The sequence below is a fragment of the Lasiosphaeria miniovina genome (genome assembly GCF_030549165.1).
Source record: "Lasiosphaeria miniovina strain SMH2392-1A chromosome Unknown B0T26scaffold_7, whole genome shotgun sequence".
NCBI lineage: Eukaryota > Fungi > Ascomycota > Sordariomycetes > Sordariales > Lasiosphaeriaceae > Lasiosphaeria > Lasiosphaeria miniovina.
The window spans coordinates 1,931,897-1,948,078 of NW_026848226.1; the positions used below are offsets into that span (position 1 = coordinate 1,931,897).

Sequence of the window (16,182 nt, forward strand, 5' to 3'; positions counted from 1 at the left end):
CTTATGCTTGGCTAGGGATCGAATGTATGTAAAGGGCACTACAAGAAATTTCATCGCGTCTTTTTTCTCACTGCCAGTAGTATGTACATGTTTCCTGGCAGTTTATAATGTCTTGTGTTTAAGAATGCGTCAGGCCTAGTTGAAATATTGATTTCATTCGATGCCCGGGCTACCATTCTTCTCGTCATGTCCCATTAGAATAACCCCAACATAGTTGAAGTTGGTCGACCCACCTCTAAAATCGTACCTAACGTCTCCAATCCGGGGGTCTATCTATAACGCAGTTAATTTAAAAACCTCATTGCCAAATCCCCGAGCATCGTTTGATGAAAGAGCCAATTTTAACCTGTTTGATTCTCATAATATTGGAAAGTGCCAGCCAGATGGTCGCCTAACTTATACTCGTGCCGCACTTGGTACGCCCCAGTAGTATCGGCAAGTCCCACAGGCACACTTTCCCTAACGCTTCGTGGTGATGGAAAATGTAGAAGGGGCGACAGACGAACGATTGCCTATTTAGGTGGCGGTATTGGTTGAGCGTCGGTTTTTGAAATAAATAACTGTGTGCTTCCTTTTACTGGCGTGGACTCCAATTCGACATCGAAGCCTTGTTTCAATTTTTCACTGCACTCCTGCGAACACGACTTGTCTCATCACACCCCCGTTATTAACCCAGAACACGAGTACCTTTCTATGGCGGCAAAGCGAAAGCAAGAGGGCAATGGCTCGGGCAATACTAGTACTGCATTGCGTGAAAAAGGCTCTCGGGCCCCGAAGATACCACTGATCGTCATAGATGAAAGCGACGAACTCCCAGATAATCAGGGGGGTCCCGTGAAAAGAGCGCGAAATGGTCAAAAGCGTGCGAATAATACCGAAGAGGGCGAAGATAATGTCGATTTCCTAGGTGGTCGGTACGGAAGCGCTCTTTGGAGATGTTCCCACCTGCATTGATTTACTCACAGTTCGGCAATAGCACATCTAAGATTTCGGTCACAGTTGAACAGAACTTGATAGACCTAAACAATAATTCCAAGGAGTTCGTCCGGGAATTCAAGGCGAAGGCCGAGAAGGAAAGAGACAATGTCCTTACCGCGTTGGCACAATACAAGCAAGATCTGTAAGAACCCCAATCCTATTTCTACTCAAAGCATTGCTGACACTGCTAAAGACACGGATCTCATGATGTTCACTATGATGAGTTGGCCGGCGTGTACCGCAGTCTAAAGACGGCGGCCGGAAACTCCAATATGAAAGATAATCCGCTATTCCAGCAGACGAAGCAGATTATTCATCTCAGCCGTGCCATCCTGAAGCTCTACCAGATTGCAGATAAAGAGTCACAGCAACCCAAGCTGACTGTTCCTCGAGAAGCATGGAGGCAAGACCAGAAGAAGATGGACCGGCTACTCTATTACGGGAAGCAGCACGGAGAGAGGCTCGCAGAGAATATCATCAGTCCCGCAGAAGAGCATTCCAACGGCCGCATCCCAGCGCAGGCCGACATGTCAGAGACCGAGGATATCGCAATGAGCCTCTTCGACAATACTACGAAGGAGGCCGGGGAAGGGACATGGGGCCGAACAGCTCACGCTCAGCTGAAGGCTCTCATGAGCGTAGTGAGAACGCTGCCCCTTTCTCGAGACACCGACTCTCAAAGCCAGCAGAGCTGAAGACAAGCGGCTCGCTTGTTGGGCCAGGTATGGAAGAGGCTTTTCATCTGTTACTTGTTACAGCAGATGTCTGGATTGCCGCTTTGCATTTATTCTAGTATGAGGAAGAAAAAAGGCGCCATGTGCGAGAAGTCATGAACAAGAAAGATACAACTTGCTTCTGTTTAATTCATAGGCTGCATTTGTCAGATAGACTAAGGAGCTCCGCTTCCTAGAGGTTGGTTGCCATGACGAGAAAAATCACTGCGAGTTAGGTCCAAGTCCGTTGTAGTGATAGTCTGCCACGGGTTGTAATCGCGTGATCGTGCTGGGACAAGTCTAGGTCAGTATGGAATGCAAGCTCCGGCTGAAAGCCTTGGCGGTTGGTGGGGCTGAACTACTTATGAAGAAAGTGGTGAACACACGGACCACCTTGTGCTTGGTCAAAGTGGGGCTAGCTCCTCCACCCAGTCGTTAGGGCTTGCTCCTTTCTCCCTCACAATTGTCGAAATTCCCGGGAATTTTTGAACTTCGTCTCACGATCCCGATCACGAACACCGTCGGATTCCCGCCACCGTACTAACGACAGGAACTCAACTCCGGGGCTCTGGTCAGTAAATCTCCATTCATCAAGCTATCTGAACAGCATCTGTCTCTCTCGAACCAATTCCTGAATTGCACAAAGGGCACCACTTTTCGCTCTGAGAGAAAGCTAATCCCCCCGCCATCGCAGATACAAGATGGGCGCCTTAAAATATCTTGAGGAGCTTCAGAAGAAGAAGCAGAGCGATGTCATTCGCTTTCTTCTTCGCGTTCGCTGCTGGGAGGTCAGTTGGAACAAATACCTGTGGACGGTACCGGCTTGATTGCCTCCATCGACGAAATCTTTTCGTTGATGAGCAAACATGCCTAACCCGTTCTTGCTATACACTCGTTGAACATTTGCTGAGAGTGCATCAATATAGCTTCGTCAGCTGAACGTCATCCACCGTGCGTCCAAGCCGAGCCGCCCCGATAAGGCCCGCCGCCTGGGATACAAGGCCAAGCAGGGCTATGTCATCTATCGCGTGCGCGTTCGCCGTGGTGGCCGCAAGAAGCCCGTGTCCAAGGGTGCCACCTTCGGTAAGAATATTCTGACCCTTTCTCTGATTCCGGGGGCTTCAATTGCTTTGGAATTGAGCAGATTTCGACTTTGGGAATGGGCCGCTGACCGCATTCCCTCTGCACAGGCAAGCCCACCAACCAGGGTGTGAACCAGCTCAAGTACCAGCGCTCGCTGAAGGCCACCGCCGAGGAGCGTGTCGGCCGCCGCTGCGCCAACTTGCGCGTGCTCAACTCGTACTGGATCAACCAGGACTCGACCTACAAGTACTACGAGGTCATCCTCGTCGACCCCCAGCACAAGGCCATCCGCAAGGATCCCCGCATCAACTGGATCGTCGCCCCCGTCCACAAGCATCGCGAGGCTCGTGGTCTTACCGCCACTGGCAAGGCTTCGCGCGGTCTCAACAAGGGCCATCGCTACAACAAGACCAAGGCTGGCCGCAGAAAGACCTGGAAGCGCCACAACACCCTGTCTCTCTGGAGATACCGTTAGATGGGGATGCGTGGGGCCTGATGAAAGAAGCGGCAGTGTTTCGATACTGGGTGTTCTGCTGTTTCTTGCAGTTGAGTGGTGTATCGGGCATGCTGGCTTCTTTCTTGACCGTGGAGGGATGGCACAGAATTGCGCTGATATTCGGGAGCATTGGGGTGGGACTTACGACTTAGCCCAACAAAAATGGACTGGTGCCTTCAGCGGCGCTTATGATGCCTTAGGACGCGCTCACACTTTCCCATGTGATTTTCTGACTTGTTTATGGAGTAACGGGGGGGTTAATGATATCTCGCCAAGCACAAGACCTTGGTCACCTTTTATTTCCACATGCCCGTGTACTGTGTATGCGGTTTGATCCCTGTCTGTTAGTGCAGTCATCGTGAGATTTGTCGAGCTGGTATTGCCCGTGTTCCGTTTCTGCTCTATCGTAGATCTTGGCTCGTAAATGGTTACACTCTTTGCTTGCCATTAGCATCCCTGGACAGCCTCGCGGTATCGACGTCGTATTCCCTATCTTCACTCCTGAGAGGCGCTTTTCATAGACCCTGGCCTGTCTCCGTGAAGATTCATAGGTTTAAATTCTTTGCCGATTGTTCACGACGCAAGGCGGTTTTTGGGCGAGTAACATCCAAGCAGCATGGAATATGATCTTACCAGAAGCAAGTAGGGGGGGTGTTGAATATACACACCGTGTGGTTGATTTATGGGGGGACTTGGCACATGCTGGGAAAAGACAGGTAAACGACAATGTAAACGATATTACCCAGTCTACCCGGTACATCGCTTGGATTTGAAGCCAGGGGTGGGAGGATGAGAGTTTGAGGATAATAACTAGACATATTTTGTGTTCGTCCCCTTGTATGTTTGTACAAGGCCCGTATATAGTGCCTAAGTATGTGCTGGTGACCGCCTCCCCCATGCTTTCTCGATAAATAAGCATGATCTGCCTACTCCCATTGTAGATGCTCATGGCCGGCTGAGATTTACTATTGGCGGACAACACGAGGGAGAGAAAGACAAAGTATTCTCACGTTCCTCTTACATGAAAATAATCACGAATAAAACCAAAGCAGTTCCAGGTGAGCCAAAACATGGCATAATTGCAATTAATAACCTTTGCTATTTCAATTTCTGTCGCGCCATAATCACCCCGAGAGAGTTGAAATACTTTGAGATAGGAAAAAAAAAAAGCAAGTAGAAGGCATGCGCGCTTTATTACGCAACTTCAAGCAACAAACTACAAGTCAACAGTCGAAACAACTTCTGCCAACCGTCACCGCAGCCACACTAATCACCACAAATCACCACAACCAACGTCACCATCGCAGTCAGATAAATCCGGGAATAGTAATAGTAATAATAGCAGCCATACGGTCCTGTAGCAAAAGAACCGAAGAACCGATAGCCCCAAACTAAAAGAACAGCGCAGCACGAAGCAGACGAGCCGAGCTATTAAGAAGAAGAGGACGGGAGGAAGAAGAAACACCCCGTATAAAATACCTGCCGAACCAAATCCCCCATTTGGCTTTCTCGAGAAGAAATCAAGAGACTCAAGATGGAGAACAGGGTCCGGCCGGATCGAGAAAGCAGATTTGTGCTTTTCCTTCCCCATCACCCCCTCTCGCACACCACTATCACCAGGTTCTAGCCTCCGTTCTCTCGTCTCCGTCTCCGCCAACTGTCCCCCCCTCCCTTTCTTATCCACAACCATATCTTAAAAAGTCCATCGCCTCCATATTGTACGCGGTGTCCAACGGCGGGCACCAAGAGGAAGAAGGAAAAATAAACGGGCCAAGTGATGCCGGGGAGAACAACAAAGGAGCCTAAAAGTATCCATGGGGCCCAGTCCTTTTCGAAGACAAAAAGAGATCTGTGATTGCTATGTGGGCAAATGCGCGAATACTAGTGTCCGGGAGGATCGAAAATCTGCGAAGAGGCCGGGAAGATGACGAGGAAAAAAGAAAAGAGCAAAAGAAAATCCCGAAACGACAAAGGAAAAGAGGTCGGGCGAAAAAAGGCTCTATGTCCATCGCGACATTTTTTCGTACCCATCGAGCGGATAGTGTACAACAAAGCAAGGTTCTCAAATCCTCCAAGGAACAGAGTCATCATGAGTCTCTTGGAGGGAACCCGCTTAAGCTCGATAGGGTTGTTCTCGTCGTCGCCATTGAGTGCTGGTTCGTATCATGAAAATGGATATGCCATGCCCATCATCGCTACTGGAAACGGTGCAAAGAAAAATGTTCGTGACTGTCGTTGCAACGTAGGCGATGCTTCGTGACTAGTGTAGCAGGGGAAAAGAGACGTAAGAAAGTAGCGAGGCCCGGAAAGAATCCCAAAGAAATCCAGGTTGGCCGATTCTCGTCGTACCGTTTACACACGCGAGGTGCCGTCGCGAACGCATCTCCTAGAACCACTGAGTCTCGCCATTCTCAACTGGGGCGCCTGAAGCACCGGGGGCACCGGGGGCACCAGAGGAGCCCATGGACGTGAACTGCGGGGTGAACTGCTGAACACGAGGAGGCTGAGGGGGGGCCTGAATCTGAGCCTGGGCCTGAACCTGAACCTGACTATGAGCTTGAGCCTCAATTTGAGGCTGAGTCAAGGCCGGGGCCTGAAACTGAGCTTGACCGTTACCCTGAGCTAGGATCTGAGCCTGACCTTGACCTTGGCCTTGAACCTGCCCCTGCTGCTTGACGGTGGGAGCAAGATGAAGAGTCTTGCTGTTCTGGTACTGCGACAGCACGGAAACGAAGTTGTTGTTGTTGTTCACTCCATTAGTGCCGGCCCCGAGGATTGACGAGGCGTTCGACATGGTGCGAGGATGATTCAAACGCGTGCTAATCTGGCCGCCAGACGCATCGACGGGCACCATCTGACCGGGGGGTTGAGTGTTGCTGCGAGCGTCGTAGGCCTGGATCTTGGCCTGGATACGACGACCATAGGGGGTTGCACGAATGCTGGGCAGGTGCGGGCGGATCGTCTCGACAAGGTGGTGCTTCATGCTCGGGGTCGCATACTCAAGAGCGGTCTGGACGACGTAGTTGGCAAACGAATCCCGGAGCAGGCGCTCAATATCGGTTGGAGACAGCAGCTCCTGCACAATCATGTCCTTGGCCACATCGGAGGCGCAGCGGAGGCACTTCTCAACCACGTTGGAGCTGAACTTGTGCTTGGAGAGGTAGGCAATACGGCCCTTGAACTGATAGACAAGGGGCTCCGTGAACGACTCCTCGTTGAGGTCGATGATGTACTGAACCACATAGTTGCCGAATGGATCCTGGACAAGGGCAACAGCATGGTCTGTGATGCATTCTATGAGCCACTGCTTCTGAGTGCCGTTGGCGTGATCGATGCAGCGTTGGAGGACGCAGCAACCATGACGGTGAGTGCCGACATCGATGCAGTTGTGGCCAACTGCCTCGAAGATAAAGTGAGCATCCTTAGGGCTCAGCTTATTCAGGCACTTCTGGATAACATGGTTTCCATTGAGGTCCTGAATCAGCTCAACGACCTGATAGCGGAGGGCTTCAATGATTGTGTTGATTTGAACTGGCGTGGTCACATGCTCGATCATCTTCTGGAGGGCTCGAGTACCATGTTGGTTCAACGCAATACGGACCATTTCTGGGGCTGCATTTTGGATGAGAACGGTGCGTTCGTCGTCGCCGCAATACTCGAGCAGCTTCTGGCATAGATAGTTACCGAAGGGGTCCGTCATCAGCTCCACGACGTGCTGGTTAGTCTCGAGCCAGATCATATGGATCTGCTCGGGGATGCGGTTCTCCAGCTGCTTCTGTAGGTATCGGCAGCCGTGCTGGTCCTTGCACAGTGTGTAGATGGTACCACCAACTTGCTCCAATGTCATGCCATTGAAGCGAGCCATGGCCTCACTGTCCAACTGACGACGGTTCGCGATAACTCGAGCCTGACTGTCCTGCGGCGGCCGAGAGGGCGTGTTATTGTTAGCGTAAAGAGGTCCATAGCCGGTATAATTCTGCGGGGAGTACAGAGACGAAGGTTGAGGGGCCGAAGGGCCGGCCGACAGGCCCTGCATGCCCTGCACAAGCATCGGAAGAGACGTGTACGCCGGGGGAAGGCCATTGGCAAGGCCGTTGTAGTTGGCTCCGTTGTAGTATTGCTGATACTGCAGGCTCGAAGCCGGCGAAGTCATGCCCGGGGTGCTCGGGGCAGAAGACTGCGTCTGGACTGACGGCGGGCCAAAGGGAGCAGCATTTGCATGCAGAGTTGACGTGATAGAAGGGTAGCCGTTGTTGTCGCGACCGTTGGCCAAGGCGGCGTCATTCGAGAGCTCACGGCTATGGCGGTGAGGCATGGCACCGGCAGGAATACGGCCGAGACTAGCGTTGTGGTTGTGGAAATGCTGCTGGGCGTGGTTGTTGGCATTGGCACCCAAGCTAGACGAATTGTTCGGAGTCTTGAGAGTCGTCACGTCGTTGGCGGAATACGACTGCTGAAGCTTAGGCGGGGAAGCCACGATGTGGTTGGGTGGCGACACTACCGATGGGGGAGTCGCGTCCGATGCGCCCGGTGCGCCATCCTGGAAAAACTTCATGCTGCCGTCCATTGAGAGCCGCATGCTGTTCGGGCGGCTGCCAATGCCGCTGACCTCGGAGGGCGAGCTGACCGCTCCTCCGTTGAGCTGGGTCGAGCCGATAGTAGAGACGCTCTGCTGGGAGCGATGCTTGTTCATATTGGCCCAGCCGTTCGTCGCGGTGGACTCCTGTCCCGAGGACTGTGCCTGGGCAAGATCTAGGGCGGATGACGAAGTGGATAACTTGGGAGACTTCATGTTAATAGACGAACGAGATGCGTGATATCGAGGCTGAGTCGGTGGATGGAAAGAGCTACTCAGATGCTGATTGATATGATGGAAATTCTCGAAATATGTGAAGATGCTTTGGGTTTTTGATTTGGTGGGGGGATAGATTGAGAAAACAAATGTGAAATAGTAAACTGAAATGATCCAGTCGCTTGATACCCTAACGAAAGAGGGAAGGGGGAGAAGAGAGAAGAGGAAAGAAGGAGGGGAGTGAAGGAATTCTGACAGTATTCCAACCCCGCCCGCCGATGCCTAAGTTTGGCTTCAAAGGAGAAATAGGGAAGGCAGTAAAAAAGCAAGGGCACGGGGAACTGCACCAGCAATTTCCGAGCAAACAGATCAGCAAACTCACCATATTAGCAGTATATCCTTGCTGACGAAACAATGTAGGGAATGCGTCGGTGCCGTTGGCCTGCGCGGTGGGGGTGGTTCTGGTCTCGCCAGAGTTCGAATCCTCGTCACCGAAGAGGAATCCGGTGGTGTTATTGCTGTCTTCGAGGCCGATGTCTGTGATATACGGGCGAGAACGGGTAACGGGCATCGAATATCGGTTGAGCCTAATGAAGCGTTTGGTAAGTGGCTAGCTCTGGAACTGCGTTCAAAGGAAGTGGAAAGCGCTACTTCACCGAGGGCAGCTCCGCGAAAGGTCACGGAGGGTCCCGAGACCTCAACACTGGTGAGGGCGTGCGGTGGCGACAAGAGATGTGCGAAGATAGAAAACTGCTGCTGAGAGGAAAAAGGGAAAAAAAGAACAGCGCCTCGGGGTCTGTTGGGTGCGAGACGATGAAGTAAAGTGACGATTCAGAGGGTGAAAGCGTAGGTAGAAGGTGCGAATTCTATAACCTGCTACACCTCCTGCGAAAAGGCAAAAAAGAATAATGGAAGGGGTAGGGCTATTGTTTGCGACTAAGAAAAAAAGAAAGGTCACGTTGGCTGGTATTGTGCCGAACTCTTCATGAATACGGGGACGGGGAGAGGTGCAGGTGCGCGGTGAAGAGACGGGGAGCAGCGCGCAAAAGAAAATGAGGTAATAACCCTTCCGAGAGAGAGAGGGGGGGTCAGCAGTTGACCCCGTTCACACTTGGGATGAAAACCAACTCAGGTCCCCCTCAGGCTGGGCAAGTAGAGAAGAAAAAAGTCGTTGTCGAGTTACCGGAGCAACACGCAGTCTTGTCATCACCGGATTCGATCGAGCTCTCCGCTACCATGTCACGCCCCCTCGCCTTCTTTCAAGCTTCTCCAGGCATACACGGACTACGGGTATTTGCAGAAAGCAAGCCACACACCAGACAATTTCGAAAGAAGGAATAACGGTTGGCACTTACGCATTTGTCGAGCGATGGCTGGTCGGGTCCTGTCGAACAGCCTCTTCTTTCTCGTCCTCGTCGCTGTTTCTCCGCGAGCCCGGAACCGATCGCGAGGGCAGCTGGTCATCAAATGCAAACCGAGACTGGACGAGACCAGCCTGGGGAGAGGTCAGTTGGGAGCCAGATCGTCCAGGGCGATTGAATATGCCTGGTGGAGACGTCAGGCTCGACGTCGAGTACCGATTGGGGCGAGAAAACATTGTCGGGAACCCTGAAGAGGTCTCGCGATATTCGGGAGGCGTCGTCGGCTCCGATTGATGCCCGGCAAACCGGCCACTGGCAAGATCCTGCTGCATCATTTGAAGTTCTCTCTCTTCCTGACGCTGTTGGGCGTCGAGCTTGTGAATCTCGGCCTCGAAGCGCCGCTTGTGCTCCCGAAGGCGCTCGTATTCCAACCTCTTCTTTTCCAGCTGTATTGTTCGCAGGCCGAAGACGCCTCAGTGTTAGCCACAGTTCCACGGCGGTTCCACGTCTCGAAATAACCAAAATACAAGCCCAGTGCAGAGGGCTGTACGTGTACGGCAGAATGCCAACACCCAAAACGAGCCCCCAACGGATCTCGACGACCAATGCCAAGACCAAGCTCGAGGCCACACGCAACCAAGGAAGCTAGCTACATACCAATTGGACTTTATGCAGAGTCTAGATGGCCCTAGTTAGCACGGCTCAACCGTATTCGCGAGACAACAAGCGAGCGGGGCGGCAGTTTGAGAGCTTTCGAACGTCTCTTCTTCGCCGAGCGGGGAGGGGAGGGGGACGCGACACATACCGTGGCGGGAGCAATCTCCTGCGGCTCGGGGCCGCGCTGGACGGTCGTAATGGTTGACAGTGTTGGTACACGGCCGGAGTCAGTGGTGAATCGGCGCGGCAGCATTGGGCCGTTTCGCGGAGTCGAAACAAACGCCGCATTTATTTGCGGCTCGCCTCGCAGGCTCTGCTGGGATCGGTAAAAGTCGTCCATCGCGATTGCTCGCTCGCTCGCTCCGTCTAGCCTGTTGCTACAACCACACTTTTTCGTACACACACGGCGAATTGGGCGGCGGGTTTCGTCCTCTATACGTCTGCACACATGTTGTGGTCAGCAAAAGTCGTGTTGTCAGCGTCGGCGAAGCCAAGGTGGATAGAGCGCGGACTCGAGAGGCGAGGCGAGAGGGGGACTGGCGGGCAGCAGCAGCAATCCATAGCAACAGGGGCACCAGAGCGCGCCAGGGTTTGTCCATCCTCATCGTCGCCTCCATTGCTCGCAATTACCGCCTCCGCCGCCGCCGCATTCACCATCGATTCTCGGCCGCGATATGGGGTGCTGTGGTCGCGAATAGAGCGGAACGAGAGGCTGCATCGCTCAGGTCGCGGGCGGCTCGAATCGAAAATTTGGGTGCTTGCGGGTGGCGGGCCACAAACGACAAGCAGACGTGAATCACTAACCTTGAGCAAGAAAACAGAAAACAAGTCTGTTAGCACACAGTTGCACCCTGGAGACCAGGAGCAGCAGCAAAGGGTGAAAGCAGTACTACAAAAAGAGCGTGGGTGAGGAAGGGAGAGGAATGGCCTCTTGGGGGAGGTTTGGTTTATGGTCCGAGAGCCCCTGGGCAGCGGAGCGTCGTCGAGCCCACCGCACCGCACGCACCGGCGGCAGAAACCCAGAAACGCACGTCTGCGTGCGCCCTCGGCCAATGCTGGCCAGCGAAGGGTCCACTAGTCAAGCTCGACCGCGCTAAAACGTTCCCCACCCTCGCCATTGGGCTGCCCTGGGCTTTTTTCTCATCCTCTTCCCTACTGCAATTGCGGGCTGCACGAGAACCGGATCCCACACATCGAAATCCAAAGGACGGCTAGAACATCTGGACGACTCAAGCCACCGAGTAGACGAGCCCTGCCTACCTACTTACAGGAACCTACCTACCTAACTATCTCCCCGATCTGCATCAACAGTGGGTAGGTAGAGCGGAAACGAAACGAACAACCGGAAAGTTTTTCAGTTAGACTCTCCCAGACTGCCGCTCTGAACGATGAAGATATAAGTGAGGTGCTCGCTCCCGACCCGACCCGAACACAGCAGGTAAGGTAGGTACTGTCTTGTACCTCGAGCTCCGTTTTGAGATGGATGCACCTCTTCCTTCTCTGGGACATTTTATCATTCGTCCCCCTCTCGCAAGCACAGATTTAAATGGCACCCTCTGGCACAACCAACGATTACTGTAGGTAATGTATGTACATATGGACATTAATACCTTCCAGTGCCTGCCATCCCACCTGCCGAGCTGTCACGATGGGTGTGGGCAATACACACGCTTCGGGAAGTATTTAACTACCAGAACTACTGTATGTATAGTGCAGAGCTTCCCTGCATGCATGGCTGCAGTAGGAGAAGTGTGCCAATGGTCGCGAGGGTGAACCCCTATCTCACCGTCCACGTCTTGCAAGTCCCCATGCCAATGTCTGTCCACGTCGATGGAAGCAGTAGCAGCAGCAGGAGCAGCAGGCGACTCGCCTTTTTTGCCTCCCTGGCGGTGCGGAAAACGATCGAGCAAGGAAGCCGGCGATTGGAGAAGCAGCGGTGTGTGCAGAGGCAGGGCCCGGGCAAGGCAACCTGGACCCCAAAGGTGGTGAAGCGAAGCGGACGCGGGAACCTGTGCCGCCGATAGCTAGCAAGGGCTCTCCACCACCTCACCGTCGAACCAGGAAGTGTTCCCCAGGTTTAGTCCCAATCGCTGTGCCCGCAAACTGTGCCTTCGAAGTCCACCTGAACCGTTAGGCTTTGCATTGTGACTGGTCGCCTTTCTGGTTGTGCGGCGGGGGTCGATTCATGAGGGGCTGGAGCATGTGTGTGAAAAAAACATTCAACGAGGGGCACGCATCTCAGCAATTCAAAGGCCGCTTGAGATTGAGATTTCTTTTCTCACTCTCCATATTCTCTTTTATCTAAGCTCCCAGACCGTTCTTTGACTGAGTCGCGGAGGGCAGTTGATTCCCCACTAACGGGTGACATGGCTGGTGCGTAAGTATCATGGATGCCGTGCTGAGGTTCGGGAAGACGGCGCACGCCAAAATGTTGCCAACGATCTGCTCGGTGGCGGCGTCTAAGCATGCATCTCAGAGGATGCATGTCGACATTTTCCCTCCTAGCGACTTGTAGTAGGGCAACGCCCCAACCGGATCTTCCTAGTGCGAAACGGAGCTTGCCCTCAATAGCTTGAAGCAGCTTCCAGCCTCCGGTTAACTAATGTGCATACATATCTACTAGCTGAAAAAGGGCACGCTACAGTGCCTAACGTCGACACAAATGTGTTGAGCCGTTGCCCTCCGATCCGGCCACGCAGCACACCTCATCCCGCATCCGGCCCGCGGCGCCCCCTCCCTGTGGGCATCTAGACTAGACTGCCTAAGCAGTCGCAAAGATGGACCGTACTGGGGATCTACAGTCCAAGGGAGTACTCCGTACATGCAGAATATTAGACTCGAGTTCCTCCTACTTTTAGGCGGCTTTCCGATTTCTCTCTAACCCGGGCTAGGGATGGATGGTATCTGCGGGAGGTGAATCAAAGACTTCGGGACTGCATTTAACCGGCCGTTTTCCACACGGCGAGACCGCCGTGATGGGATTTTGGTTCTCAAACAGAATGCCATGCAGCTTTGATACCCAACAGTTTGGAGGCCACGTCTTCTTCAGCCCGTTGGGCGATCTCACTAGAGGCAGAATTGGCTGCTTCAGTAGATGGCGGGCAATGATTTGGTAGTGTTTCGTTTCCCCTCTGCCCTCAAGTGTCCTTTTTATTCGTTATTGTCCCCACCCCTTGGGTCGAGAGAAACAACACAATAGAAATGAGTCTCCCCTGGCTGGAACGGAAAGGGCGAGTTAAAAGCATTCGCCCAACCCCTTTCGTGCAAGGAATGGCGGGAGGGCTTAGCGCGGTAATTGAAGCTTCCCGTTCGACCCTCGTCCTCGCATAGTCCACACAAACCAGGAAGCTTGAGTCTGGTGGCAGATAGGTGCGGCCCCGCGACTTTTGAGAGCTGCCCGACGAGACAGCACGGGGCAATAAATGCGCACGGAGTCCTGTCAACCTCTGTGCATAGTGGACACGGCGGATTTTGAGCAGCGAATGATCCTGTCTCGACCTCCTCGCCAGGTCAATGTACTGTATACATAGGGTACAAGGGTGAGGGCAAGCCCTGTCGGGTACGGCGAGACTGAGAACCTAGAAACAAAAGCACTAGGAAATACAGAAAGCACTTACAATAGTGAGTGGCGATCAGACGTCGACTTAAAAGTCTGGTTTGCCGCTGCAGACTGCTACCCGCCCGCCGTCTAAGACGCAGACATGGCAGAGCTAAATCCGCTCTCGCCTACTTCCGTGTGAGCTGGAAGGAGGGGGTCAGCCTCACCCCAACCCACCCCACAACTTACCTGCAAGCACGACTCTTGCTAAAAGTCGGTGAGGTGAACACCTCAGAGAACGGAAGCTCGACACAAACATGGAACCTTGCGCATTCTATTCCTACACCTGAGAAGGGGAGTAGTAGCAGCCTCTGGCTAAGGGAAACAGATGCACCGAAACACCTCTACTCCGAGCTACAAAACACTGAGCAGACTTTAATTGATTGTGTCGCCTGCGGGACGACAGCTTGACCCTTGCCGGAGCCGGGTCAAGCACCAATCGTCGGTCCAGGGGTCATCGTCTCCAGACTTCACACTACCAACCCTCTATCGAAAGGTACAGTCCAATCCCTTTGGCGCAGTACTCGGAGAGGCTAAATATTGTAGCATAAACCGGCCAGAAAAAGCAAGCTGGAAGACGTGTTTCTAGGGGAGAGATAAATCTCTAAGATTCAATAATAGGGGTTCCAATTGCTGTTACCTCCTCGGCAAAAAAAAAAAAAATCTTCAAGGCAAAGAGGTCATTCGGATGTTGAAAAGTCTCCCGCTAACAGAGATTCAGGGATGGACTGTACATTTCATCGCTCGCTCGCCTCCCCGTATCTCTCTGCGCGACATCACATCCCCTCAGACAATTCCCCACGCCGCTACACTCCAATCCCTGAACATTTGTTAGTGGGGGACCCTCCAAGATTTGAAAGGCTTGAATAACTTACGGCTCGCCCTGAAAGCTTTTTTGCTGACGGAGGTAAAAGCGATTATAATCCCTATTTTAGAATCCTAGAGGCCTTTCTCCATCCTAGAAATACCTATTAAAGGCTTTTCCTAGCCATTGTATTTACTGTGATCTTAACATTTGTAAGTCTCTAGGTACCTCGCCAACAAACATTCAGGGATTGGATTGCAATAGGCCAGATACTCCGTAGCCTTTAGTCTCGATTTCGAAAAGGGGGGGACCGCCTCTTCTTTTTATCTTCTTGCCACCCCAACAGTTAGTCCACCTAGCGGTTCCCACAAAACCGAGCAACGCACGCCGTTAGAAGAAGAAAAACAGACTAGGCAGACTCTCTCTTTTTTCTGTTCCCCCCCGCCACCGCTTGGCTGGTGTTGCGCTCACTGGGTTTCGTGAAACGCACGAAGCTACATACTCTATACGAAAAGAGCCCACAACCGCCAAAACAAAACCCCGTCAAGCTCGGCCAAGTGCCGTCCCTCTTCCAGCCAGGTTACCCGGAGTTTGCTCGCGTACCTTGCTGAAACGGCTGAGCTGCTCTTCACCGTGTATCCTGTACGTGTAGATACGGGGTATCGTAGTACTAGGGGGTTTAGTGAGAGAGTGGAGGTGGAGGTGGAGGGGCAGGGGACAGGGATGGTGATGTTATTTCGGGCGCCCCTTTCGGCTTTCCTCTTTGCTCTTCTAGTCGACACCACTGATTTGATTCACTTCTTCCCATTCATTGCCAACACATCAATGCGCCGGATGCAATTGCATCTTTGCGCGGGACGAGGGGCAGATCCCGGAGTTGCTTGCGCATCCAGAACCGGGTGCTTGTGCTAAAAGGGAGGGCCCGATTTGTTCGCGGCAACCCGTCTCATTCATCACCTGCATAGGCAGGTAGGTAGGTTGTACCTCATGTACGTGCATCTGCAAGTCTGGTTGAACCTTGTCCACCTCACTCACCCTGAGAGTGGGGAGTCTGAAGTAGTACCGTGGCGGGCGGACAGACCACAGTGCAGCACAGAAAGTTACATCTGAGAAAACTAACAGAATTAACTGATAATTGCCCAGGGCACAGTGTCTCGAGGAGCAATACGAGCAATCAGGGTGACAGCTCTCTCGTCGTTGGATGATTGCTTCTTGAAAGACGTGGTATCCCTCGACGCTGCTTTGATGTCTCTCTTTTTGTCTTTGGGATGAGGATAATACATCTGAACACCTTACCCACACTGAGTTTGGCCACAAGTTGCGGCCGCCGATAATCGACCAACAAAGGTGGGTATCACGTCATGGGACACGGCCGCAGAGACCTGACAGTTGTCCTAACTCAATTCCTAGAGAAGAACTGTAAAACTAGTACTCAACGGTTCAAATCTTGTTAGAACTACAAGGCACCAAAATTTGCCTTGTCGTATCATAAATCGGAGAGTGTGTAAGTTAAGAACATGATTTTAGTCTTGCGCAAACTCAAGGTCAATAGAGGCCACCCTACACCAAAATGCCACAGTAGCTTTACAGATACCTAAGTAGGCATCAAGATAAAATATCCGTAACATGAAACCTAAGTAGGCTATACTGAAAATTTCCGTCTAAAAACTTGAACGCGGGTTCGAAACAGGACTACAAT

General features: G+C 52.6%; 4 protein-coding genes across 4 annotated transcripts; 2 read left to right on the forward strand and 2 right to left on the reverse strand.

Annotated features, from left to right (window-relative positions):
- The first annotated feature begins 523 nt into the window (after nt 1-523).
- On the forward strand, nt 524-2,028 carry B0T26DRAFT_726653 (uncharacterized protein). Its single transcript, XM_060442830.1, has 2 exons — nt 524-1,120; nt 1,172-2,028. The coding sequence occupies exons 1-2, from the start codon at nt 936-938 to the stop codon at nt 1,671-1,673; spliced, it is 687 nt and encodes a 228-aa protein (XP_060291553.1). The 5' UTR covers nt 524-935; the 3' UTR covers nt 1,674-2,028.
- Nucleotides 2,029-2,392: 364 nt separating this feature from the next.
- On the forward strand, nt 2,393-3,249 carry B0T26DRAFT_680142 (60S ribosomal protein l15; the record flags this gene model as incomplete). The annotated part of the gene is made up of 3 exons (XM_060440452.1): nt 2,393-2,479; nt 2,618-2,774; nt 2,882-3,249. The coding sequence occupies 3 exons, from the start codon at nt 2,393-2,395 to the stop codon at nt 3,247-3,249; spliced, it is 612 nt and encodes a 203-aa protein (XP_060291554.1).
- A 1,092-nt stretch (nt 3,250-4,341) lies between these two features.
- B0T26DRAFT_455785 (uncharacterized protein) lies at nt 4,342-5,077 on the reverse strand. The gene has a single exon (XM_060435124.1). It carries the CDS (start codon nt 4,958-4,960, stop codon nt 4,541-4,543), a length of 420 nt encoding a protein of 139 aa, XP_060291555.1. The 5' UTR covers nt 4,961-5,077; the 3' UTR covers nt 4,342-4,540.
- A 579-nt stretch (nt 5,078-5,656) lies between these two features.
- B0T26DRAFT_654980 (armadillo-type protein) lies at nt 5,657-10,420 on the reverse strand (the record flags this gene model as incomplete). Its single annotated transcript, XM_060438595.1, has 6 exons — nt 5,657-5,685; nt 5,722-5,833; nt 6,002-8,047; nt 8,445-8,649; nt 9,418-9,869; nt 10,229-10,420. The coding sequence occupies 6 exons, from the start codon at nt 10,418-10,420 to the stop codon at nt 5,657-5,659; spliced, it is 3,036 nt and encodes a 1,011-aa protein (XP_060291556.1).
- Between the last annotated feature and the right edge of the window lie 5,762 nt (nt 10,421-16,182).